We start from the raw sequence: 25873 nt of genomic DNA, 5'->3' as shown, positions 1-25873 counted from the left end.
GCGCCCCAACTATAGCTGCCCATATCGTCAAGTCTCGCCACAAAAGGCAACCAGCGAAGGTGAACTCGGTTAGCACTCTTATCCATAAACAGCTGTGTCGACAAAAGCATCATAATATACGCGCGTGCATATATGCGTACAGTCTCCTCCGAAGCATCTGCTGGTAACACCCTGAACCGATCATGAAACTATGTGAAGTGGACTGTGTATAACTTTCTCTTATCAGGTGGCGGAAGCTCACCAAATAACTCCTCAAACCACTCCCATTCCGGTCTGACCCCCTCGATGTAGATGTGGAAGTCTGTCATGCACCCGAAAACAGCCTGGCCATCCACGGGCAGCCCGAGCTGGTATGCCACGTCCTGGAGCATGATAGTACACTCTCCAAATGGCATATGAAAAGTGTAGGTCTCAGGCCGCCACCTCTCAATAAATGTGCTGACCAGAGGTTCATCCAACCAGAACCAATGCGTGTTCAGCCTAGCCAGGTGGTACAACCCAACCCTCTCTAGGTAAGGTATGATCCTATCATGTAACGACATATTCTGTTGCCTACGGACGCTATACACACATCGGGTTGGCTGCATTTTCAGAAATAAAGAACACCTTAAATAATTTCTAACAATAACATCAACAACCAAACTATACCTTGTATCTCTAGTCTTAACCTACTTGGGTTTTGAAATTACCTATTTTACCTCTCTACCTTGACTATTAATTGTTACATGTCAAAGTTTATATTTCAAATTTTCATTTACATACCAAAACCTAAACTAAGTCTCTATCTATCTAATTAATGAATTACTTCCTTAAGATTGAATAAAATATACATTTATTAAAATAGTCTTTGGAAATACAGACACTTACCTCTGCATCGATGGTTCCGACTACGTGAGCAATGCCGTCGAGCCGGTACAACCGACGTTCATCCTCCATTCTTCCAAACCACTCAAATATTTTAAAATTTCTCTCCCTTCGCTCTACTTTCTCTCTCTAACTTTTTTCCAAAAAAACTCAAATGATTTCCGCTACAGCCTCACGCGGTATATATAGACACACCACTATACACATAATCCGCTACAGGATGTAGCGGATTATGCATAAACAGAATTTGGTCATAAATCGCTACAGGGTGTAGCGGTTTATGAGTAACCTCGCTCTCCACGTAATCCGTGAGACCCTGTAGCGGATTACGTGCAATTAAATTCCACTGCAGGGTGTAGCGGATTATATATAGTTGCGTTTGTTGCATTTGCGTCTGGAAATTGCCAATGTTGTATTTGCATAAACGTTTTCCTCAATCATTTTATTTGCGTAATTTGCCTCAGTATCTACTTTTTTTTCAATATTTTTTATATTTACGGTAAATATTAAATATAAAAAAATAATATTAATTATTATCACTTTTATTTATTTACATTCATAATTAAATTTAATATAATTATAGTAAGTCTCTATAATTATAATAATTTATATATGTTACATATATAACAATTATATTATATATAATTATATATCTCCTCTTTTATATATACTTAGCAAGTATTTCTATTTATATAATCTACTTAATATACTAAAATTGAGTTTTTTCTCAACTAATGAGAGAGGTGTGAATTTCTCATAAATTCATTTTTCTTCCAAAATGAATGTATTTAATGAATAATGCATAATTATACTAATTTAGGAAAATATCTTTATTATAATTATATAAAATTCATATTTAATACATTATTAAACTACTTATCAATTATTAATAAAAAATATTTTTAATAATAATAATAATAATAATAATAATAATAATAATAATAATAAGGGCAATTTACGTTAGTAAATTGTTTGATCCCCAATATTACGCAAATGCATTGTTTCCAAATTCAATACGCAAATGCGTTGTTTCACTAATTTATGTAAACCGCTACTGGCAGTAGCGGTTTATAGGTGTGCATAAACCGCTACAACCAGCCGCGGTTTATGTGTGGAAGTGTGTGAGTGTAAACCGCTGCTGCCAGTAGCGGTTTACGTGCGTGTGTGTGTGAGTGTAAACCGCTACTGGCAGTAGCGATTTACGTGCATGTGTGTGTGAGTGTAAACCGCTACTGGCAGTAGCGGTTTACGTGTGTGTGTGTGTGTAAACCGCTACTGCCAGTAGCGGTTTACGTGTGTTGCATTGCCTATATAAACCGTGGTTGTAGCCGCGGATTATGCATTTAGATGGTTTGTGAAGTTTTTTAGATAGAGGAAATTCTAGAGAGAGGTCAGAGCAAGTTGTGAGCGAGTCCGAGGTATCTCAGCGGCGACATCTGGCCAGTTATCATGGCAGGCAGGACTCTGTACCGACTGAACAGTGTTGCGCATATTGCCGGTTCTATTGGTGACGAGGTTAGTTAACATTTATTTTTTTTCTAGGCTTTGCGTATGTTAGTCAGAAAAATGGTAGGTTAGGTAGACGAACTAGAATTTATAGATTATTCCCTCTAGTTTGAAATTAGGCTTCGCATGCTAGGATGTTACTTCACTGGTTAGGGAAAGGGATAGCTGACGTTAGTGAATTATTTTAGTTTGGTTAGGGTATTTGTATGACATGAAGTTTTAAATTTTAAAGCTTTATAGTATTTTAACATTTCTGGCTGTTATTTATTAAAGTATGGATGTTATTTTTCCTATCGTGACTAGGGAATTTTTTTTTTTTTTATTTAGGAGAATCTGTTGATGGTTTAATATATTTGTATCCGGTTAGTTATGGCAAATTTTTTTAGGATAGGAGAATTTAATTGGACTCTGTATATCTTTCTTGTTCTGTGCAGCCCACTAGGTGTATATACAGTGTGAGACGGCAACAGAATATGCCCTTGCATGATAGGATCATCCCGTATTTAGAGAGGGCTGGATTGTACCATTTGGCCAGGCTAAACAGCGAATGGTTCTGGTTGGATGAGCCACTGGTTAGTGCGTTCGTTGAGAGGTGGCGTCCTGAGACGCATACGTTCCACCTGCCTTTCGGAGAATGCACAGTGACATTGCAGGACGTGGCATTCCAGCTAGGGCTGCCTGTGGATGGTGAGGCTGTGAGTGGTTGCCTTGGTGAGTTTGAGACATACATGGAGGGTGGCCGACCAGCTTGGGAGTGGTTTGAGGACCTATTTGGTGAGTGCCCTCCACCGAATAAGGTCAAGCAGATGACAGTACACTTTACATGGTTTCGCGATAGGTTTAGGGTGCTACCAGCAGATGCGAGCGAGGAGACTGTCCGCATCTACGCATGGGCCTACATCATGATGCTGTTATCGACTCAGTTATTTGGGGACAAGAGTGCGAACCGGGTACATATACGGTGGTTGCCATTTGTGGCAAACCTTGATGACATGGGGAGGTATAGCTGGGGGTCGGCCGCTCTGGCATGGCTGTACCGATGCATGTGTCGGTTAGCAAACAGAAATGTGACTAATCTTGCGGGCCCGCTCCAGTTGCTACAGAGTTGGATATTCTGGCGGTTTCCGTCTTTGAGGCCGGAAGGGTTTGAGGCTTTCTCTTTCCCGCTGGCATCCAGGTATGTGTTATGTTTTTTTACTGTTAACAAATTTCTTTGGCGTTTTTATGGTAGTTTGTGTCTCATATGACTTAAATTTAGGTGGTCTGCCTACTTACCTCCTAACGATGGAAAGGAGCAGAGAGTCATAAGGTATCGGCTTGCATTGGATCGATTGACCGCTCGTGATGTAAGTTTTATAGCAGTTAGAGTTTTTATTTTTGCTTCGCTATCTAAATGTGACTAGATATATACTTGTTCTTGTAATGTATGATGAGTTTTGAAATTTCAGATTGTATGGAGCCCTACTCCGCACTTGATGTACTTGCCGTTGTCCATCCAGAGATACTTACAGAGGAGCATAGTCGCCTATGGCGAGCGGTGACCAGTTTGATATACTTTGCGGTCATCGAGTGGCATTAGGTTGACAGGGTTGTTCCACAGCTGGGTGGAGTACAGCATATCCCCGAGGACGCTTTGAACGTAGACTGGCTGCATGCTAAGGACGGGAGGGGAGGGGATAGGTGGTTCCCCCGTTACTATCAGGTCTGGCATTTGCACTGGGGGAACCGAGTTGATGCAGTCATTTCTATTGATCGAGTGGCAGATCCTGGCCCATCTGCTGATTACCTAGATTGGTGGTTCCACGAGGCTCAGCGGTTCCTTAGTCCGGGGGCTGCATTCGCGGATCCCAGAGGCACCCAGATACCTCTAGAGGCGTTTCAGAGAGGATCCTCCTAGGTCCCATGCAGATCACAGCTACCTGATATGCCGGATAACCGTCGTGTGGAGAGACGCCGTCGTGTTGGTACTAGGGACACCGGGAGAGAGTGGCGATGGTTACATGATGCGATGCAGGAGGATGATGCAGGCGGAAAGGCTAGGGCTGAGGTCGATCACCGTGTTCGTAGGTCTAGTGCCAGACGCGGGAGAACACTGGATCCTACACAGTTTGGTGGTGGAGTTAGTGGGACCGCAGCGACTCAGGCTGGAGGGGGGACATTCACCAGCAGATCTTACTCTCCGATGCCAGAGCCCAGCTCTCACATGTATGCGCAGCCTGAGACGCCGACGATGACTATGGATTTAGATGATCAGCTGGTGAGTCCACGGTTTTACGCAGATTTTGCTGATTTGATTAGGGATGATGCTAGCACGTCCAACGTGCAGTTTGGTGGCCAGTCTTACCAGCCGCAGATGCCCGAGGTGCATTTGGAGACCGCAGCTTACCAGCCACACATGACGGATATGCATTCCCAGCCAGCTGATTATCAGGGTGAGTATGTGGTAGATTTGAACGTGCCTGCAGGTAGCCCGTTGGATACGTGGTTCACCATGGGGGGAACCCCCCAGTCAGCGGTTGGTCTAGACCATCCAGGTGATGACATTGGACAGCAGGCGGCCCGACCAACTCGAGTCAGGCGTCCCGCCCGATGTGGGACAGGATCTCATCTCCTTGGTGACTTTCATGATGCAGCTAGGGATGATCGCAATGATTAGCACCATGTGTTGTTGTTTTTCATTTCTCGTTATGTTGTTTATGTTCCGGTTATAGACTTTATGTGTATGCTCTTCGGATGACAGTTAGTTTGGCTAGTTATTACTTTATGTTTATGTCGATGCACTTTATGTTTATTCTCGTTGGATGACTTTTATTTTGGTTACTTTCTACTTTACTTTAACGTTGATGGACTTTATTTTGATTGTCGTTGGATGAATTTTATTTTGGTTAGTTTTTACTTTATATTTAACGAAAGTACAACTATAACGGAAATAAAATACGATATATCTAGTAAACTGATAAATAACTACTTTTAATAACATTAACATTTAGTCGAAGAATACTTAAAACTCATAACTGATACAAATAGACACACTTTTTATCACGAAGACTAATACAAACGAACTAATTCATGATAGATCTAGATGCCACTAGTAGAACCTCGCTGAGGGCAAACCCTTCGAGTATGACCGGGCTGCCTGCACAGACCACACCTCTTAGGTCGGCTGGTGTCAGCTTCATCCATGTTGTTGCGGATGCGGGTGGAACGTGGTCGTCCTTCTCTTGCCCTTCTCATGCCCGGGTCGGGGATCACTGTCGGCCCGTCATATGGTGGCCAAAGCCCCTCTGGAATACAAGGTGAAAAGGACATTTGATACACCTTAAAGACCTCAGACATGGTGTAAACCTCATCGACATAAGTGGCCCAATCTAGCCGTGACTGCGCACAGCATGCGAGGGCATGGCAACAGGGATAATGCAGCGCCTGGAAGTATCCACAATCGCAGGTGCGATCCCTAAGAGAAACCCGATAGCTACCCAAAGAGAATTTGCCGGTGGGCGTCGTCTCAGCCACTGTATAGTCAAGGTGATGTCTATCAAACACAGTCACAGTGAAGCACCTCGATTCCTTCAGGTTACGCTCAATGGCCTTAACTACTGCCTGTGAAAACCGGTGCCCGGACCCTAACTGTGCCTCTGCCGTCTGACCCCTGACAACAAACAACTCCGCCAATCGGAGATATGTCGACTTAACCAGAGACGTCACTGGTAGGTTTCTTGTGCCCTTCAAGACAGAGTTCACACACTCAGAAATGTTGGTGGTCATGTGACCATATCTTCTCCCCCCATCCTTGTGCTGTGTCCACCTCTCATACTCCATTCTGTTTGCCCAATCGCACATGACCGGGTTCTCCGTCCTCATTATATCAAACCAATAGTCGAATTCTGCTTCTGTCTTCGCATACGCGGCATTCACCAGCCACCTCCTCGCATCCTGTCCCTTGAAAGTGAGGGCAAAATTTGCAGCAACATGCCGAATGCAAAATGCCCGATAAGCATGTGGAGGTTGCCAACCACTATCGGGAGACTCTAGTGCAGCCTTGATGCCGTTGTGTCTATCAGATATCACGAGAATACCTTCTTGTGGAGTGACATGCCTTCTAAGGTTCGAAAGAAAGTACGACCAAGACTCTGCATTCTCCCCCTCCACGAGTGCAAACGCAACAGGCAAAATATTCGAGTTACCATCCTGAGCGATCGCCAACAACAATGTCCCGCCATACTTGCCATAGAGGTGTGTTCCATCGATGCTAACGAGCGGCTTACAGTGGCGGAATGCCTCAATACACGGAGGGAATGTCCAAAACATCCGATGAAAGTAGACTCTATCTTCATCAACTTGGCCACCCACCCTAACCGGGGACGTCTTGAGTAGAGCAACGGAACCTTCCATCGTGCATGAGACCCCAAGGATCCACCGAGACAGATCAGCATATGACTCCTCCCAATCGCCATATATTTGCGCTACTGCCTTCTGTTTCGCCAACCACACCTTCCGATAACTAGGCCGGAATCCATAAGTCGCCTCCGTTGCCTCTTGCAACACCTTGATCGACACCGACGCATCAGCTCGAACCAACGGATAGATTCTCGCACAAATGACATGATAATCAAGCTGCTTGTGGTCGCTTGATATCGATGTGGCCATACACGTGTGCAGACCGTTGTACCTCCTAACTTCCCATGTGCTCTTCCTTTTCCGCATGACTATCCGAATCAACCACGTGCACCCGTTACCAAACTCTTTACATCTCCCTTGGTATTTCAGATTGTCAGACTCCATAACCTTGTACTCAACTCCACGCCGAATACTGTAATCTTTTACACTCAACACGGCTTCCTCTTTACTCTGGAAAGATTGGCCAATCTGAAATTCAGTCATAGGTGTCCCATCATGCATGCCCTGCCCATCGAATGTTGCATCTACATTCTGCTATTGGCCGACGACTTCCAAGTTCAAAGAAGAGAGGTGGGGAGGGTACTCTTGTGTTGCAGAACCGGAACCTCCATGGGCTGAACGTCCACCTCTTGGAATATCATCATCACTATCCCCACCAATATCGACAGGCTCCTCATCTAAATCATCGTCAAACAGTGCATTCTCAACTCGATTCGGTCCGGCATCGCATTCAAAATCAGGAACAACATGACCAATATATGCATGAACAGCCCCAGCACGTTCGGGCTCCGCATTCGGAATGGCCACTGCTACCACAGGCATCGATGTTGATGCACCACCAGCTGGGGTCGACTGAGGATTAGGTGCCGATGCTCCAGAGCTATCCACACCATCTTCCAACTTCGCAAACAGCTCAGTTATCCTCACCTCCGGAAAACTGCGCCTGCAGTGAAACAAGACCTGCAAGTCTTCATCCGACCCGATCACGAAAGTCTCATATCTCACACCAGTTGAGACAACGTCAATGGAAATCTTGTAAAATAATTTTTTTACCCACTTCGTCCCACACGTACCAAGCTTTCGTAATATGCGTTGCTTAATCTCGGCCAACGTATTCGACGATCGGATAAAAACACTAAGCGGTTCTCTATCTGTGAATTTTACACCGTGCCTTTTGCTCTTTTGAATTTTTCCAGAGCAGTGAACCAGAGCCACAAAACTATCCTCCCCCTCCATTTGTGAATAACACTCTACCTCTCCACATTTGGCCCCTCTATGGTTTATATAGGCAGCCCCATTCAGCCCATCACACGTAAACCGCTACTGGCAGTAGCGGTTCACACACACACACACACGTAAACCGCTACTGCCAGTAGCGGTTTACACACACACACACACACACGTAAACCGCTACTGCCAGTAGCGGTTTACACTCACACACACACGCACGTAAACCGCTGCTGGCAGCAGCGGTTTACACTCACACACCCACACACGTAAACCGCTACTGCCAGTAGCGGTTTACATAAAATAGTGAAACAATGCATTTGCGTATTGAATTTGAAAATAATGTATTTGCGTAATATTGGGGGTCAAACAATTTAGATGCGTAAATTGCCCTAATAATAATAATAATAATAATAATAATAATAATAATAATAATAATAATAATAATAATATACTTCTACTTAATATACTAAAATTATATTTTTTCTTAATTAATTGAAGTGAAGTGTCAATTTTTCATAAATTCTTTTTTCTTCTAAAATGAAAGTACTATTCTCTCTTCTAAATTTATTTTAGAAAAATATTTTTATTATATTTATATTACAATTAACATTTAATGAATAATGTGTGATTATACTAATTTAGGAAAATATATTTATTATAATTATATAAAATTAATATTTAATGCATTATCAACTCATGAAAGTGAGATGTCAATTCTTCATGAATTTATTTTTTCTCCAAAATAAAAGTACTATTCTCTCTTCTAAATTTATTTTAGAAAAATTAAAATTTCATGCTGAATATAGGTGGCAAGTTAAAAAAAATAAGCAAGTTCATGGAATCAAATCATATTTCTATAACATATATAAGAATGTATTTTTTTATTATATAAAAATTGAATTTCTCCACTTTATGATGGGCGTAACATACTTCTTAACGTATTTCTTAATTTATTTTTTATAACTCATTGAATACAATTTATTACAGTAAATTAATTATATCAACTAATTGGTTTGATTAGGTATTTAAATATCACATGATTTATTATAATTTATATCAATCAAATAATTATAATTTATTATATCAATTATTTTAATTCATTAATTTATAAGATACATAATAACATAGATGATTTGTTACTTATACTGATTAAATACAATAAATACATATTAATTTAGTTAAAAAAAATCATTGTCTCCTATGTTTTTCTATTTATTTTTTTAATTCATTAAATCTAATCAATTATAATAAATTAATTATATCAACTAATTAATTCAATCAATTATTTTTTAATTTATTTTTTGAATTCAATAAATCAAATAAAATTAATTATAGTAATTATTTGTATTGATTAATTGATTTGATTAATTCTTAAAAATATTTTTATTTAATTTATTTTATTTATTTAAATATAACTAATTAGTGATTTAATTTTATTAAGATAAATATCAAATTCTATTTCTAATATAAAAATACAAAATTTTATTCATTTCATTTTTACTTTACCACTATAAAAGACCATATATGCTAGAAAAAAATATCATTCATTTACCAATTACTCTTTCATTGAGTATTTACAACAATTTTTTTTCTTCTTATGAGGCATCGTCACAAGAAGGCAACTATTATGGACACAAATCAGCACACACTCTTCAACTCTCGTGCTCATCATTCAGAGCAATATATGATATGTTATCCATTAAGCATTTATAGACCATGGTGTTATCATGTTTGCATAAATAAAAAAAATTTCGTAATTAAGCTTAAGTCATTTACCTATTTGTGTGGTATATTGTAGTGTGAAATTACTTTTAATTTGTGTTGTGCAATGATATTATGGTTTAATTTAAACTTTTATTTTAGAATTGTGTTATGATTTTATCTCATTATTTTCTCTTAGATATTAAGTTGATGTATTTTTATTTATTATTATTAAAGCAGATGTGATATAAAATTTGTAAAAAGAAAAAAAAAACTTACATTCAATTTATTTTATTGTAGTCTTCTATTCTTCTATTTCTTTTTATTTTTTTATTCATTTTATTTTTTTTAAATATCATATAATTTATTATAATTAATACCAATTAATTAATTATAATTCATTACATCAGTTAGTTTAATTCATTAATTTATAATATACATGATAAAATAGATCATTTGTTACTTATACGTTTATTTTTCTAAAATCTAAATCTGAATAATTATATTTTCAGTTTTTGTTATGAACAAAATATTATTAATAATGAATAATAATTAACCACTCATACTTTTAATCAAAGTGTTTGGATAATTTTTATATTTATTAATATTAATTATTGATTATTTTTCATAAATAAATTATATTATAATTTTATGTTAGTTCATAATTGATTAATGATTAATGTTTATGAAGCTATGTTACTCTAAATTTTATATTTTATAAATATTTTATTTAAATATAATTTTTTTAACATAAAAATATATTTTTTTAATAATATCAAAATTTTATATTTTTTAATTATTCTAAATGAATATTTTATCAAATATTAATTAAAGCCATTCTTCCATTTGCTTTTACTAATCTATTTTCTAACTATTATATAAAATTAAAATCGTATTAATGAATTTAATATTAAAGTTAATTTGAATTTTTTATTATTTAGAGTATTTTTTAATCAATAATTTTATACTCTTTACTCAATAATTTGGATTTTAAACCCAGAAACAAAGAAAAGAAAACAGTGGATATATAATTAGAGAAAAATGTATAATAATGACAAAATATACTAAAACTGAATTCTTTCTCCAACTAATAAAAGTGAGGTGTTAATTCCTCATGAATTCATTTTTTCTCTAAAATAAAATCACTATTTTCTTTTCTAAATTTATTTTAGAAAAATATATTTATTATAATTATATAAAATCAATATTTAATACATTATCAACTAATAAAAGTGAGGTGTCAATTCCTCATAAATTTATTTTCCCTCCAAAATGAAAGTACTATTCTCTCTTCTAAATTTATTTTAGAAAAATATCTTTATTATAATTATATTACAATATTACAATTAGCATTTAATGAATAATGCATAATTATAATAATTTAGAAAAATAAAATAAAGTCCAGTAATTTATCTTCCGACTGCACACGTGTATAGAATAACTTTTAAGAAGGAGTCATGTATAGTAAATATGGTCGATGATTGTAAAACTGTATACTAACATTGATATAATATTATTTCATGTATATGTTTTGCAGGCATCAAAGAAAAGTGTTGAGTTGTTTTTTAGTAGATTTAAATTATTATTGTTTATTAGAGAATTTTGTGCATTAGAATTCTCTAATAATTTATTATTTATTTTGAGTTAATTTTGATATGTTCTTACTTGATAGTAAAACAACATATAAAAATTTGTTGATGAGTCTAAGTATTATTAAGTTATTTATGATCACATTGAGTATATATGTTTAATTTATTGAAAAAAAATAGATTACTAAAACCAATTAATAACTATTTTAGAGTTAATATATTTAACACTAGTTTAAGAAAAAACAAATAATACATAACATGTTATATTTTTATTAATCAAATTATTATAATTTAAATTAATCTTAACAAAATAATTTAAAATTACAATTTCAATCTTATCACGTGCATGACACGAGTTAATACACTTGTATTTTCCTAATTCTCGGTATAGGAAGAAGGTTTTTTCAGTACTCTTAAGTTTTTTATGTTTAGAAAAATATTTTTTAATTTTGACTCAATTGCAGTTAAATGTGAATTGGACTCCCAATTTTAGTGGTTGAATCATGAATCTTTTATCCTATTTTTTCAAATGGTCACATTTAAACTTTTATTCAACTTGGCTTTTCATTATACTCCTAAAGAAATTGGAGCGTATATTCGTTTATCTATTTCAAAAGGTGAAACAAATTGAATCATTCAAGAATTGAAGATTTAGTATATTTATCTATTATAATTATAAGAGTAAACTATTATTTCTACCAATGAAAGTTGAAAACGCTGATATATCTACCCATAGAAAAAGGAAATTACCATTTGTATCAATGAAATATAGATTTCGCACAACAAAATTATCCAAACACTAAAAAATTACCTAAAATTCCTAAATTATCCTTATCTTCACCACCACACCACCCCCTTCACCCAACCACCACTCCTCTTTTTCTTTTTAATCTCAAATCCCATCACCACCCCTACAAGTAGATTTGGTTCGATTCAGATTCGAACTGATAATAAATACCCGCTATCCGTAATCACTCCTACAAGTAGAGGAAACAACTCACCCCTCCAAGCAGAGGAAACAGTTCACATGTAAAACATTAAGATTATGGTCAAATTGGTAAAAAACATAAATGATAAATTAGAATAAAGAATTTTATAAGTATAATCGATGATAAACACATAAAATTTGATGATTGAAATTATCTTAAAAAATAAAAGCATGATAACAAAATTTAGATTGGATATATATTTTATTTAATTAATTGAATTTGTTAGTTCTGTTACCATTTATACATAAATAGATATCAATTTGAATAAAAGAATTTTGATTTGATCATATAAAAAATTGGATAGACAGAAAATCAGAAAAATTTTGATGAAAATGAAAAATAATTAATGAAAATGAGTTGTAATTTACTTCTTTGATTATTTTTAATTAATTTTTCTATCTTTTGGAAAAATGAATAAAAGAGAACATGTCATCTCACTCAATAAAATATGAATTTGCTTCTACAATCAAAATATGTTACTATCCAACTAATATTGAAATACTTAATTAGTTGTTAGTACATTAAAATTTGTTAGAAATATAAATAAGAGTACTGAGTGTCTGAGTCATTATATTAAGTACAAAAAATTAATAAATTGATATTAAACTTAGCTCAATTTAAAGTTTCTCTTCCTAATTCAAAGAGGAGGGCTAACATTGGTGCTTTCATGGCAGAAGGAACTCATAATAAATTGATATTAAACTTAGTTCAATTTAAAGTTTCTCTCCCTAACTCAGAGGGGGCTAACATTGGTGCTTTCATGGTAGAAGGAACTCAAGCCAGGTATACCCTCCCTATGTTCAACGGAATTAACGGCTATAGATGGTCCATCCTAGCCGGATAATTTTGGGGCGCTAGAGGCACTCCGGAGCACAAAGATTATTATAAGTTTCCAGTGCTTTCTCCGGTCATTCTTTGACATGGTTTCGACTATGGAGTTACCGAAATCTACATGCAGAAGACTGGGAGATTAAGTGGGAAGTGATTAAAGCTACACCTAGACTCCTACTACAGCAACAGCCACAAATGGATCAAGAAGCAACCAAATCTCAGCCATCAACGGAACAAGAAATTGCAGCAGCATCAATAGAAATTCAAGAAAAAAAGAGGCCGAAATCGATGCAAATTCAGATTCAACAAGCAATTGAGGGACAACTCCAACAGCAGATCACAAATTCAATTTCACAAGATCAGTTCACAACTCAAGTCCATAATATGAAATTTTTTTTTTTTTACCAAAGATAGGAGACTCGAACCCGCAACCTCTTAATTGAGTATGGGTAAACTATGCCATTTGAGCTATAACTCATTGGAGTCCATAATATGAAATTGATGAAGAAAAAAATCAGATTTCATTTTTGAATTTCAACTATAATAGCAACAAGAAGAATCAACAGAAATTGCACATAAGAAAATTCAAATACGTTCTGAAACAATTGCAAAGAAAGTGGCAGATCGCAACAATAGTGGGGAAATCAGAACAACGTTCAAAGATTCAAGCAGAACCGCTTTTATCATGGGGTCCTCAGCAGTGGCGTTCGGTGGTGGTGACATTGATGACGATGACAGGAATGACAGGGCGGTGAGGAACGGTGCACGTGAGTGCCAGGGGACAAGGTTGCGTGAGCAAGGAAGGGGTGTTAACGACTACGAATACGGGGTGGCGGCAAGATGTTGCAAGAGCTTCTTGTTGGTTTTCTTGGATTTGGCACTATGGAAACAACAATGAAGAAGGAGAGAAGGGTTGCACTTCAATTAAGATGTTCATTTTTTTGGTCAAGAATTAAGATGTTCATTCAAGACCCCTATTGACCTTAATGGGCCAATGGCAATCCCAAATTTTACCTGCCTGACGGGTGAAGTCAACAAAATATTTTTTGTTAACGGACTAAAACTCACCGACAAATTTTGCTAAAGGTATATTGAGGCCAATTAAGAGTTATTTGTTTGAGTTTTGAGGGCAGAATCAACAAGTTTATTATACTTTAGTTGGATATTATCTTAAATTTTGAGATCCTGGAGATAATTTTGTATTATATGTAGTAGGTTAAAAATAATGCTTTAGAATTATTTATTTTATAATTTTTTAAATAATTATAATTAACAGTAATTAGAATTTAAAGAGTGTTTTTCTTTTTTATCAATCTTGTAGACAAGGTTGTTTTGATGGGGAAGTATTGTTACGATTCAACTAATATTGGGCTACTTAATTAGTTGGTTAGCACATTAGAATTTGTTAGAAATATAAATAGGAATACTTAGTCATTGTATTGAGTAGAAAAAATTAATAAATTAATGTTAAACTTGGTTCAATTTGAAATTTCTCTTCCTAATTCAAAGAGGGAGCTAACATAATAGTACAATTTATTTTATCATCTTAATTAAATATTTGAACTTTAAATAGAACATTGTTAATTCTAACTTTACATTGTTTAGTTACTGCTAATAAAACTTGACATCTTTGAACATTCAATTTATTCACCCAAATCTTACATGGTTTAGACACCAAAAAAATCTTACATGGTTTTGAAGATTGGTGTTCGATAAAACTCCTCAATAAAATATGAATTTGCTTCTACAATCATAATAGTACAATTTATTTGTTATTTTAATCAGAACATAGTTCCCATGAAGCATTTGATATGAGCAATTCAACAATTCTGATTAGTTTTTCTGGTATACAAGAACACCCAAAATAAATTGAAAATGGTTCTCTTCAAATCTTCATTCTTCAACTACTTCGCTTCTTGCTGCTTCCTCTTGATTCATCATCTTACTCCGCGCTTCAACTATATGGTCTCTTCAACTTTCTTTCTTGGATCGACTTATTTGTGGAGCTATTCATAATTTCTATCCTTCTTGCTATCAATGAAATGGTTTTGGCAAAGATAACATTGTCCATTTGTCTTCCATCCTCTGAATATGCCTCCAATTTTTGGAATATAAAGTTTACTTTCCATGTTCTATTACCTGTTGAATCATTTCAACTAGAGACAAATATCCAGCTTTCCAATTTCTTCATTGAATGAAACAACATTCAAGTCCTACATCAAAAGCACGAGGCATGAGATGAGGCAAGATGCCTGGCATTGAAGTCCTACATCGGAGAATGGGTGTGGAAGACGCCTGCAATAAGCTTATAAAAGGGAAGGCACTACAACGATTCCAAATTACTTACCTGGATGGGGTCAATGGGTGATCATAAAGGCCCATGGCCTAGGTTGGTGACTTCCATTGCACCAAGGAAGGGTGCCAGTCTAAGGTCTACCCAAGTGGTGGAGCCTACATCATAATTTGTGGTAGTGGGGGCCTGCGTACGCGCGGCCCCTGTCCAATTTTAGTCTAAACTTTATCCTACTGAAAGTGGTTAGGGTTAAATATATGAATGTAGTTAGTTACCAAAAAAAAAAATATATGAATGTAGTTGAATAGGTTGTACCATATGTTGTTGTCATAGGCCCACCCAAAAAAAGGGTGGTAATTAATTATAATATATGTGTCTGTTATTTTATGTTAGATTTATTTAAATGGTAATGTTAGAAATACAATATTTAATTTTTTCTAATTAAAAAAATTTTTAATTTTTTCTAATCGCATAAACTACAAAAAATTTTTTTCTAATCTCACAGAAATCGCTAAATTAAGTTACAAAAAAATTGAGAGAAAGAAAACGGAGTATATATTTTTTGCAATCATATGATTTATATGGATAAAAAATGAAGTCATTTTTAAAGAAAAAGTGTATGTTTTAGTAAATTTTTTACTAAAAATAAATTAGTTTATCATTCATGAGTTTTAGAAGGGATGAAGATAAAAAAAAATTTAGTCTTAGTTTATATATTTTAGTACTCTGTAAGTACTCACTCTTTGATTTGCTATTTAATCTCATTTTAATAATAAATACAAATAAAAAATTTATTACATGCATATTTATATTTTTTAAATTATATTGTGAAATGATAAATTAAATTTTTTATTTATAATATTATTTAAATAGTATACACACATACACGTAAACCGCTACTGGCAGTAGCGGTTTACACTCACACACACGTAAATCGCTGCTGGCAGCAGCGGTTTACACTCACACTCACACATAAACTGCGGCTGGTTGTAGCGGTTTATGCACACCTGTAAACCGCTACTGCCAGTAGCGGTTTACATAAAATAGTAAAACAATGCATTTACGTATTAAATTTGGAAACAATGTATTTACGTAATATTGAGGGTCAAACAATTTAGATGCGTAAATTGCCCTCAGAATTAATTAAACTTATTTGTTAAAAATAATTTGATATTTGTGTTAGTTCAATAACTTATTTATTGAAGACATAAAAGACAATTTAATTTGTGTTAGTTCAATAATGAATAAAAATATCAGAAATTATTGAACTTAAAGAGTTTCTATCTGCGTAATTATATATTTATTATATCAAATTATATTATTTTAATAATAATTAATAAATATTAAATAAAATAATTTTAGATTATTTAAAATATTTTTTAAATATTATTATTTAAATGATATTGTGTAAAAATGATTTTTTTTTTTCGGAATACACTTAAAATAATTCCATATATATTAATATAAATGCTATATCTCTTAGGTCAATTATAGCGTATAGAACCAAGTTGGTGCAGAGATAGAGATTCTATCTGCGTAACTTTTTTGCTGATACTTGGCAATATTCCAGTAAGAAAGGGAGCATTTTACAGGGGCGTGTGCCAGGATTTAGGGTGTATTATAGGTAAGGATGGCAAATGGGTCGAAAGTCATGGGACTGGATCTGCCAAAAAAGGATCATGGGACTGGATCTGCCAAAAAAGGATTATGTTATTGATTTATAAGATGATGAAAATGATGATTGAAGATGTTTTAAATTATATTTGATTGATTATAAATTTAAAGATGTTTAATTATATATTTTGTTTTTGTTTTGGATTATGTTGATTTTATTATTTTATTTCAAAAAATTTGGTTTATAATTATGTTTATTATATATTTATAATTATAAAGATTTTAATATTTGTGAATTTAAAAATTAGGAAAAAAGACAAATAGGTTCCTGATTTTTCAAACTTTTGACAAATACATCCCTGACAAAATTTAAATACAAAAAAGTCCCTGACTTTAACAAACGGAGGACAATTTAGTCCTTCCGCCTATTTGTCTCTCATACACCAAACGGAACTGGCTGACGTGGTTGAAACGGTGTCCAGGTGTCCGTTACGGTGCCACGCTGGAAGGGGAATAAAGTTCGACAAATAGGTCCTTGAGAATTTTTTTTTTCAAAATTAATAAACTCCTTTCCTAAATTCTCTCATCTACCTCTCTCTATTTTTATATTTCTCTCTACTATTTTTACTCTATATATAATTATATTTTATATTAGTAATTTGACAAATCAAAATATGTCATTCGATATTTTTTTACAATTAAAATATTTTAAATGTAAAAGTATACACATTAAATTATTTTAAATTTTAGATAACGAATATTAAAATTAATTATTAATAAAAAATTAGACTTTTTCATATAAAAATAATAACTAAAAATCTTATTATTTAATTGTTTATCTGCAGATATTTTGGTCTTCTTAGTCAGAAACTTTTGTCAACTTATGACTTTTTTGTAAAAGTAGTTTGATTTTATAAATCTTTTGTGTCATGTATAATTTATACTGTTAGAACAAAGTGAACTATAATTTTAAAAAAAATTTATTCTCGTAATGTTATTATGGATAAAAATACTAGTTCTAATATAATACACAAATGCACTAATGCTAACTTAATACATGAATGATGCACAAATGAACTAATGCTAACTTGATGTATAAATGAACTGATGCTAACTAATGCCACTGGTATGATGAAAACTGAACTAATGCAATTTAACAAATTCTAATATAATACACAAATGCACTAAAACTGAATTAATGCAATTTAAGAAAAAAAGTAAAAACAGAATAAGTCCAATTTCTGCAATTTTAATACAAATAATTTAAATTGCAGAATACAACAAGTTAACTAGATTTCAAAATACAAGCAGTTCATTCAATCTATAACATAAATATTTTTTTTTACATTATAATATAGATCTAATTTGAATATTATTTGATTAGAGTCTATTAATGTGTAAATGTAAATATTATAGAAACTTTGGGCAGAGTTCCATTACCATTAATGGGTGGCTCCGCGATTTCTTATGGGCGCAAGCCTCCCAGGTAATTCAGTCTTATAGATTTTTTTCAGTTAAGATAGTGAATGGAATTATAACTATTTCAACTATTTAATCAATTATTTCTTAGAAATGCTAAAAGTATTATTCAATTTTTTTATATGATACCGGGATTGATATTAAGAATATCAGCCCAGGTGTTAATTACACGACCTTGACTATCAACTACAGATTGGTTGAAATTGAAACCATTTAAATTAAAAGTCATAGTGCTAATCCATTTTTGGATAGGCGCCCATATAAAATAAATAATCAATTCGACCTATATGAATTAATTTTTTTTTTATAAAAAAAAAAACAACTTTTAGCCTACATAAACTAAATTCTCATAATAGAAGCATAATAAAAGTATAATGGAAAAAAAAATCTCAAAGACCTATTTGTCCTTCAAACTTTATTTGCAAAATGACGTCAAGGACTTATTTGTCCTTTGAACTTTATTCCCCTTCCAACGTGACACCGTAACGGACACCTGGACACCGTTTCAACCACGTCAGCCAGTTCCGTTTGGTGTATGAGAGGCAAATAGATGGAAAGACTAAATTGTCCTCCGTTAAAGTCAGGGACTTTTTTGTATTTAAATTTTGTCAGGGATGTATTTGTCAAAAATTTAAAAAGTCAGGGACCTATATGTCTTTTTTCCTAAAAATTATAATATTTTTATATCTTTAGAAATTATAAATTTATTGAAATAGTTGTGAAATTATATATATTGTTTAATATTTAATGGTTTATAAAAAAAAGATTTGGCTGGCTTGGCCCGCTAACTCGCAGCTCGCCGTTAGGTGGGGTGACGGAGGAATTCAGAACCGCCTCACTAGGCGGCAGCGGAGCGGGATGGCGGGTTTTTGGCGAGGCGGGACGGCTTTTCTGTTTGCCACCCCTAATTATAAGAGTGACAACATGCACCCTATTCGCAGGTATTCAATTCGACCCAAGCCGATTTGCAGCGGGTAAGGTTCTCGTGCGGGTCGGGTAAGGTGTGAGCTGAGCCTCAACCCTACCCGATTAACCCGTACCTTATATATGTATATGTTATATACTTATATAAAAATATGTTTCAAGTGGATGTTAAACCAAAGATCTCTCACTAAATACAAAAAACTCTTAGTCACTAAGAGAAGATCATTAATTGATATATATATATATATATATATATATATATATATATATATATATATATATATATATATATATATATATATATATATTCTATTTTAAATTATCATCAAGTTATATAATAATATTGTATCTTTTCGGTAACTTATGGATAGGGTCCGATACCCGCATATTAGGAACGGATAGAGTTAGAATTGGAATATTTTCAATCTGCAAATATGATAGGATTGAGTTTATATAAAAATTTTAACCTATGAATTAGATTTGAGTTAAATCCAAATCCTACTCTATCCTATTTATTATTACTCTTGGTGTATTAGTGATGGAGTTGCGGCCCTGGTTTTTTTTTTTTTTGTTTTTTGGTCTAGAGTTGCGGCCCTGGTTTAAAATGGAGTTATTGTAGCTGGGTTCCATATTACGCAGGAACACTGAGGCAATGGGCTTGTGATGTTTGAAGCGGTTTTCGTCGTCTCCCATAAAAAAAAAGAATTGATTTGGATAATTGATTAAAGTTGATCTGAAGATTTTTTGGTCAAGAGAGTTATCTGTTCCTAAAAAAATAATTCAATAGGTGCAAGGGAAAAATTCTTTTTCCCAAATATATGTTTAAGCCGTTAACTGTAAATTGAATAATTCCTTAATTAAGTTGGTCTATAATGACACTAGTGGTAAGTACTACGTTAAGTATTCAATATTTATCACTTAATAATAATATATGAAAAGGGGTAAAAAAGAAGAAAATTTGTTGCACACGTGACAATTATCTTTTACAAAAAGATGAATAATGCAGACAAAGATAAAGTATACATTACAATAGTTGTAGGAGTATGAGTGTTATTTGATAGAAAAATATTTAGAAATATTCAGAATTTATTGTTTTTAGTTATTTTTTTAATTATTAACTCAATTTTTTTAGTTTTGTAATTTAACAATTTTTTTTGGTAACAACTAAGAGAAAAAAACAAAAAAGCAGAAAAGAAAAAGAAAAGAAATCAGGTTCTTAACAGTAAGAAAGGACAAACCACCTCTAGTGGCTGGTGCCAAAGGTGAACCTCATCAGTTTCGCTACCTCCAGATCCCATCTTTGCCAACCGATCTGCCACAACATTAGCTTCTCTCGGGATAAGCTCAAAACGAATATCCCAATCCCTTCTTAACTTCAAGTCAAAGATTAGTTGTATCACTTCTTTTTCAAGATGCCAGAGTGGAACTTGCCAACCAGTCACTAGCTCAAAAGTTGCTGCGCAATCTGTCTCACAAACAACAAGCTTAAGACCCGCCTCCCAAGCCCAAGTCAAACCTTTCCATATACTCCACAACTCCATCTTGATGACACTAGGTCCAAAGGAATTTTCTGAGCATCCCATTACCCATTGACTGGAGCTATCGCGAATTACCCACCCAAAACCAGCACAATCATCCCCCAAGTTCACACTCCCATCACAATTTAACTTCCAAGCACCAGGTTCTGGCGGAGACCAAGACAGAGGTTTTAATCCCTGAATGCAACACTCGATTCTGAGTTGTATATTCAAAATCCACCATGCACCTGCGAGCCTTGTATGCAATTGACCCATCAGATGATCAGATCCAAAAACTCCCTGAAAATTACCCATATTTTTGTCTTGCCAAATTGACCATATTATAGCTATAAATTTGGAACAACCTTCATTGAGGAGGCCATGCTTGAACCAATCATGTACCTCGTGAGAGCCAAAGAAACACACATCAGAAAAACCTAGAGAAACCCAAACTGATCGCACCACTTCACAATCCTGAAAACAATGAAGAATTGTCTCCGGAAGTTGATTGCATCGTGTACATAAGGATGAGGAGGAGAGATGTCGCCGAAAACGCAGATATTGAGTTGGTACAGCATCATGAAGGCAAAGCCACACTAGGAGCCTCAACTTTTCAGGGACCCGCGCCTTCCAAAGCCAAAGCCAATTGATATTCCTATCCCAATTCAACTTATTCTAAATTAACCATAAATATCTTTGTTTAGCAGAGTAAAGAGTGTGCTCCCAACTCCAACCCAAATCACGACCAGAAGCCGAAATATGTACTAAACTAAGAATGTCTTCCCTTAAGTCCCTAGGAATAAAAGAGTAAATCCTCTCCAAATGCCAAACTCCATCACGGTAAACATCTTCAATGGTCAAAGCAGCCTCACAGATATCAAGAAATTCAACCCTCGCTCCTACTGGCCCAGAGTGCAACCAAGAGTCAAACTAGAAATTCTTAGAAAGAGCTCCCACTTCCCAAACAAACCCTTCCTTTAATACGGAAGCTGTGTGCACAATAGACTTCCATATATACGATGAAGAACCCATTGCTTTAACTGCAAATAGGTTTCTATTCTGGAGGTATTTCTGAAGCATAATCTTGACCCACAGTTTCTCTTGATTCATCAAAATTTGCCAAACTAGCTTTCCTAATAAAGAAAAATTGACCAACCGCGACTCCTGCAAAGCAAGACCTCCAAACTTTTTCGGAGTCGTCAAAACTCTCCAAGATGCTAAATGAAGACCACGGTGATTATGACTACCACACCAAATAAAACTTCTAGTAAACTTATCAATCTTAGAGCACACACCTGATGGAAAAAGGCTTACTTGCATCCTATAAATAGGTATAGAAGATAAAACTGATTTAGTAAGGCAAATCCGACCAGCTTTATTAAGGAAGCGACATTTCCAAGATGCTAGCCTATTAGTAAGCTTATCAAACACATCATTAAAATCAGCTTTAGTAACTATGCCATGCTTGAGGGGGACACCAAGGTATTTTCCCAGAGAATTAGCAAATCGGATAGAAGAAATACCAGTGAAGAGATCCTTGTGTTGTCTAGAAACATTCATAGAACATATAGCACGAGATTTGTCAAAATTCACCTTTATACCAAATGCTCTGCAAAAGGTGGCTATAGTGTCCAAAACATGAAGCACTTGAGATTTCTTCGCTTTGCAAAAAAAGATAAGGTCGTCTGCAAAAAGGAGATGGGAGATTACAGAACCTCCCCTAGACATAGTCACTGGTTTCCATCTACCAACCTCCACTTGCCTAGCAATGAGGCAACTCAACCTCTCCATACAAATAACAAATAAATAAGGAGACATTGGGTCTCCTTGCCTCAAACCCCTCTTTGGCTAAAAATCATCCAATCGGTTACCATTTCACATTAGAGAAAGGGAGGAAGACTTTACACATTTCATAATAAGAGAAACAATAGTACCTGGAAAGCCAAACATTAGGAGAGATTGCTCCAAAAACTCCCAGCTCACCCTGTCATAAGCCTTTTCTAGGTCAATTTTAAAAGCAAGAACACCTTTCTTTGATTTGGTTTTTTTCATAAAATGGAGAACTTCCTGGGCTATAATGATATTGTCTGGGGCACCCCTTTCAGGAATAAACCCTCCCTGTAGAGGGCCAATGATATCTTGTAGAAAAGGTCATAATCTCTCCACAACCACCTTAGTTATAATCTTGTAGATGACATTACAAAGGCTGATAGGACGAAACTCTTTCATGCGAGACGGGTTATCAACTTTAGAAATCAGCACCACTAAAGTGTCAAACAGAGCACTATCCAGATCAAACCCAGCGAAAGCCTTCTTAACAAGTTCCTATACCGTTGTACCAACCACTTCCCAATATTCCTTGAAGAAAAAAGCCTGAAAACCATCGGCACGTGGGGCCTTAAAAGAGTTCATGCCCATAACCACCTTCCTAACCTCTTTTTTAGAAACATTTCTTGTGATACTTTCAATAGCCTCACAAGATAAAGAAGGTAATTCCTGATCCCCCATCACATCAAGTTCTATCTGTTCCACATTACAAAAAAGATCTCTATAAAATCCAATTGCACATTCTTCGAGTTCTTGCGGATCAGTACTCCATCTTCCATCCTCCAAAAATAACCCCTGAACCTTGTTACGCTTCCTCCGCATAATGGTTTGCATATGAAAGAACTTAGTATTCCTATCTCTAAATCTGACCCAGTGCTCTCGGGATTTTTGATACCAAAACAACTCCTCTTGCATAAGCAGATTACTATATTCAGACTGTAACTCCCTTTCTTCCTGTATAAGGGATAAAGCATCAACTCTCTCCATTCTCTGTTGGATACTGGTCACACGCCTCTCCAATTCCCTCTTTCTTTTAAAAGTATTCCCAAAGACATCTCGGTTAAAGGCCAAAGCATCATCTCTGACCTGAGAAAGGCAACGAATAGGATTGGGTCTACCCTTGTCCCAAGCACCGCTGACCACCGACGAAAAATTTGGGTGATAAGACCAAGCTACTTGAAAACGAAAAGGTTTTACCCCGACTCTTCTATCATTACCTTGACATCGCACCATAATGGGACAGTGGTCAGAATGCATCCTCGCCAAATTCTCCACATAGCTTTCCGAAAAACGAAAACACCAAGCATCAGTAGCCACAGCCCTATCCAGCCTCTTCGAGATGAACCGATTACCCTGCATATGTCTGAACCAAGTGTACAAAGATCCATGAGCTCCCACATCAATCAAACCACACTCATCTAGGAGAGCTCCAAACCGCTCTACCCTTCGAGAGACAAAGTTCCCACCTTTAACCTCAGATGAAAGAAGGATCTCATTAAAATTTCCAATAGCTAATAAAGGACCTGAATAAATTTTGGAAAAATCTGTAAAAACACTCCAAGCTTCTTCCCTCATGCTAGGAACGGGACTTGCATAAATTGCTGCACAGACCCAAGAGAAACCGCCATTCGAAAACTCAACACACACCACTTGCAAACTCGCTGCCACGATATTGCAAGATACTCCGGGCCATGCAGAGAGCACCCAAATACCTCCACTATTCCCCTGAGCTTCTTCAATATGAATAGGAGTATAACCTAATCTGTTCCAAAAGACAGCCACCTTTTGGAAAGCACAATGAGTCTCTAAAATGATAAAAACGTACGGATAAAAATTCTTTACCAATTGTTTCAGATGCACCCGAGCCAGCTTATTTCTAGCTCCTCTCACATTCCAAGCTATAATGTTTGCACAATCCATATTAATATTACTTGGAGTGAGACCCACACCTCAGATTATTTGAGGGTAGTGAGTGGGGTCTCCACTGTAACCACACTGTGCCCATTCTCAACCGGAGAATTCTGAAGAGAATTCGGCCTTAATCTCTTTAAATTGCTTCTGAATGGCGTTTTAGAAGTCCCCGCACCTTGCGAATAAGCCCCTGCCCGTTCTGAACCAGGTCCTTGCTTGCCACTCGTCACACCTTGAGCAGAAGTAAAACCTGATGAAGCTAATTTAAAGTTCCTCTCTTGTTTTAGCACTTGATTGCCCTTACTTATGTGTAAAGATGATTCAACCCCATTGATGCCTTTCATAGCAGGTTCTCCTTTAGCAACATAATTAGAAGATTTATCCACATAAACTTTTTTGGACTTATCCTGGTCATGCCTACCCAAAAAGACCTTCTTGCCCTTTGCCTTTCTTTCCACCTTGGTCCACGTTGTATCCCCTGCATGTGCCCCTTCCATTACATGCACTTCCTTATCCTTATTCTTCTCTATCCCAATTGTAGCACTACCGAAAATAAAAGGCTTCTCAATATTAGAAGAAAATGGCACCTGATCCATCTTATCATGATCTTGTTCCTTGTCTTCATTCACCCATGTTTCATCAATGTTCACCGAAATTGAACTAATCAATCTACAGTCCACACCAACATGCCCATAACAACCACACGTATTGCAGACCAACTCAAGGTTTTCATATTCAACATCCAAAACCCTCCCATCCACCTCAATACTACGAGTAATGGGAACGCCTAAATCAATCTCCACACAAGCCATCGCATACTTCCCTCTTTTTGCCATCTTAGTTGCTACATCGACTTTCACTGGCTTTCCCACCGCAGCGGCAATCCTCAACATAGCCTTCTCATGGTAGTAACGAATCCCTAAGAGGTAAAAGCGTACCCATACCATGGTGGATCCAAAAACCTCCTCCTCTGAATAGAACTCAGGTGACCATGGTTTTACAGCAAGATAGAACCCAGATATCATCCAAGGACCACCAAGTAATACCCTCTCCCGATCTTTGAAAGCATCAAACTTCACCAGAAAATAACCATTTCCTACGTCCAGAACTTGAAACCCACCCTTCAATCTCCACACCATACCCAGCTTATGCACCATCGCCCTGTAACTCATATGCTTGCCCAAGACTTTGACGACGATC

The 25873-nt window shown here is 35.5% G+C and overlaps 3 protein-coding genes, 1 long non-coding RNA gene and 1 other non-coding gene across 5 annotated transcripts; 2 read left to right on the top strand and 3 right to left on the bottom strand.

Annotated features, from left to right (window-relative positions):
• Positions 1 to 2313: 2313 nt before the first annotated feature.
• Positions 2314 to 4267, top strand: LOC140176628 (serine/threonine-protein phosphatase 7 long form homolog). Its single transcript, XM_072208161.1, has 4 exons — positions 2314 to 2379; positions 2805 to 3547; positions 3629 to 3716; positions 3950 to 4267. Exons 1-4 carry the CDS (start codon positions 2314 to 2316, stop codon positions 4265 to 4267), a joined length of 1215 nt encoding a protein of 404 aa, XP_072064262.1.
• Positions 4268 to 5448: 1181 nt separating this feature from the next.
• LOC112729709 (uncharacterized) lies at positions 5449 to 7251 on the bottom strand. Its single transcript, XM_025779870.1, has one exon. The coding sequence runs from the start codon at positions 7249 to 7251 to the stop codon at positions 5449 to 5451; it is 1803 nt and encodes a 600-aa protein (XP_025635655.1).
• A 7565-nt stretch (positions 7252 to 14816) lies between these two features.
• On the bottom strand, positions 14817 to 15626 carry LOC140177283 (uncharacterized). Its single transcript, XR_011869097.1, has 2 exons — positions 15456 to 15626; positions 14817 to 15321 (listed from the first exon to the last, which is right to left on the bottom strand). It is a non-coding gene; the product is annotated as an uncharacterized lncRNA (long non-coding RNA).
• LOC112730809 (U1 spliceosomal RNA) lies at positions 15448 to 15608 on the top strand. The gene has a single exon (XR_003166617.1). It is a non-coding gene; the product is annotated as a U1 spliceosomal RNA (small nuclear RNA).
• A 5000-nt stretch (positions 15627 to 20626) lies between the features above and the next one.
• LOC140176627 (uncharacterized) lies at positions 20627 to 24682 on the bottom strand. Its single transcript, XM_072208160.1, has 5 exons — positions 23267 to 24682; positions 22919 to 23053; positions 21920 to 22783; positions 21338 to 21409; positions 20627 to 21235 (listed from the first exon to the last, which is right to left on the bottom strand). Exons 1-5 carry the CDS (start codon positions 24680 to 24682, stop codon positions 20627 to 20629), a joined length of 3096 nt encoding a protein of 1031 aa, XP_072064261.1.
• Between the last annotated feature and the right edge of the window lie 1191 nt (positions 24683 to 25873).

Source organism: Arachis hypogaea, chromosome 12 (assembly GCF_003086295.3).
Source record: "Arachis hypogaea cultivar Tifrunner chromosome 12, arahy.Tifrunner.gnm2.J5K5, whole genome shotgun sequence".
NCBI lineage: Eukaryota > Viridiplantae > Streptophyta > Magnoliopsida > Fabales > Fabaceae > Arachis > Arachis hypogaea.
This window is presented reverse-complemented; position numbering and strand designations above follow the sequence as displayed.

Coding starts and splice junctions, on each gene's coding strand:
- LOC140176628 (XM_072208161.1), top strand. CDS start 2,314: ATGGCAGGCAGGACTCTGTACCGACTGAACAGTGTTGCGCATATTGCC. Junction 3,548..3,628: donor TCTTTCCCGCTGGCATCCAG/GTATGTGTTATG, acceptor ACTTAAATTTAG/GTGGTCTGCCTACTTACCTC. Junction 3,717..3,949: donor ATCGATTGACCGCTCGTGAT/GTAAGTTTTATA, acceptor GAGTGGCATTAG/GTTGACAGGGTTGTTCCACA.
- LOC140176627 (XM_072208160.1), bottom strand. CDS start 24,682: ATGGATTGTGCAAACATTATAGCTTGGAATGTGAGAGGAGCTAGAAAT. Junction 23,054..23,266: donor GGGAAGTGGTTGGTACAACG/GTATAGGAACTT, acceptor GGCCCTCTACAG/GGAGGGTTTATTCCTGAAAG. Junction 21,236..21,337: donor GTTTCTTTGGCTCTCACGAG/GTACATGATTGG, acceptor GGTAATTTTCAG/GGAGTTTTTGGATCTGATCA.
- LOC112729709 (XM_025779870.1), bottom strand. CDS start 7,251: ATGACTGAATTTCAGATTGGCCAATCTTTCCAGAGTAAAGAGGAAGCC.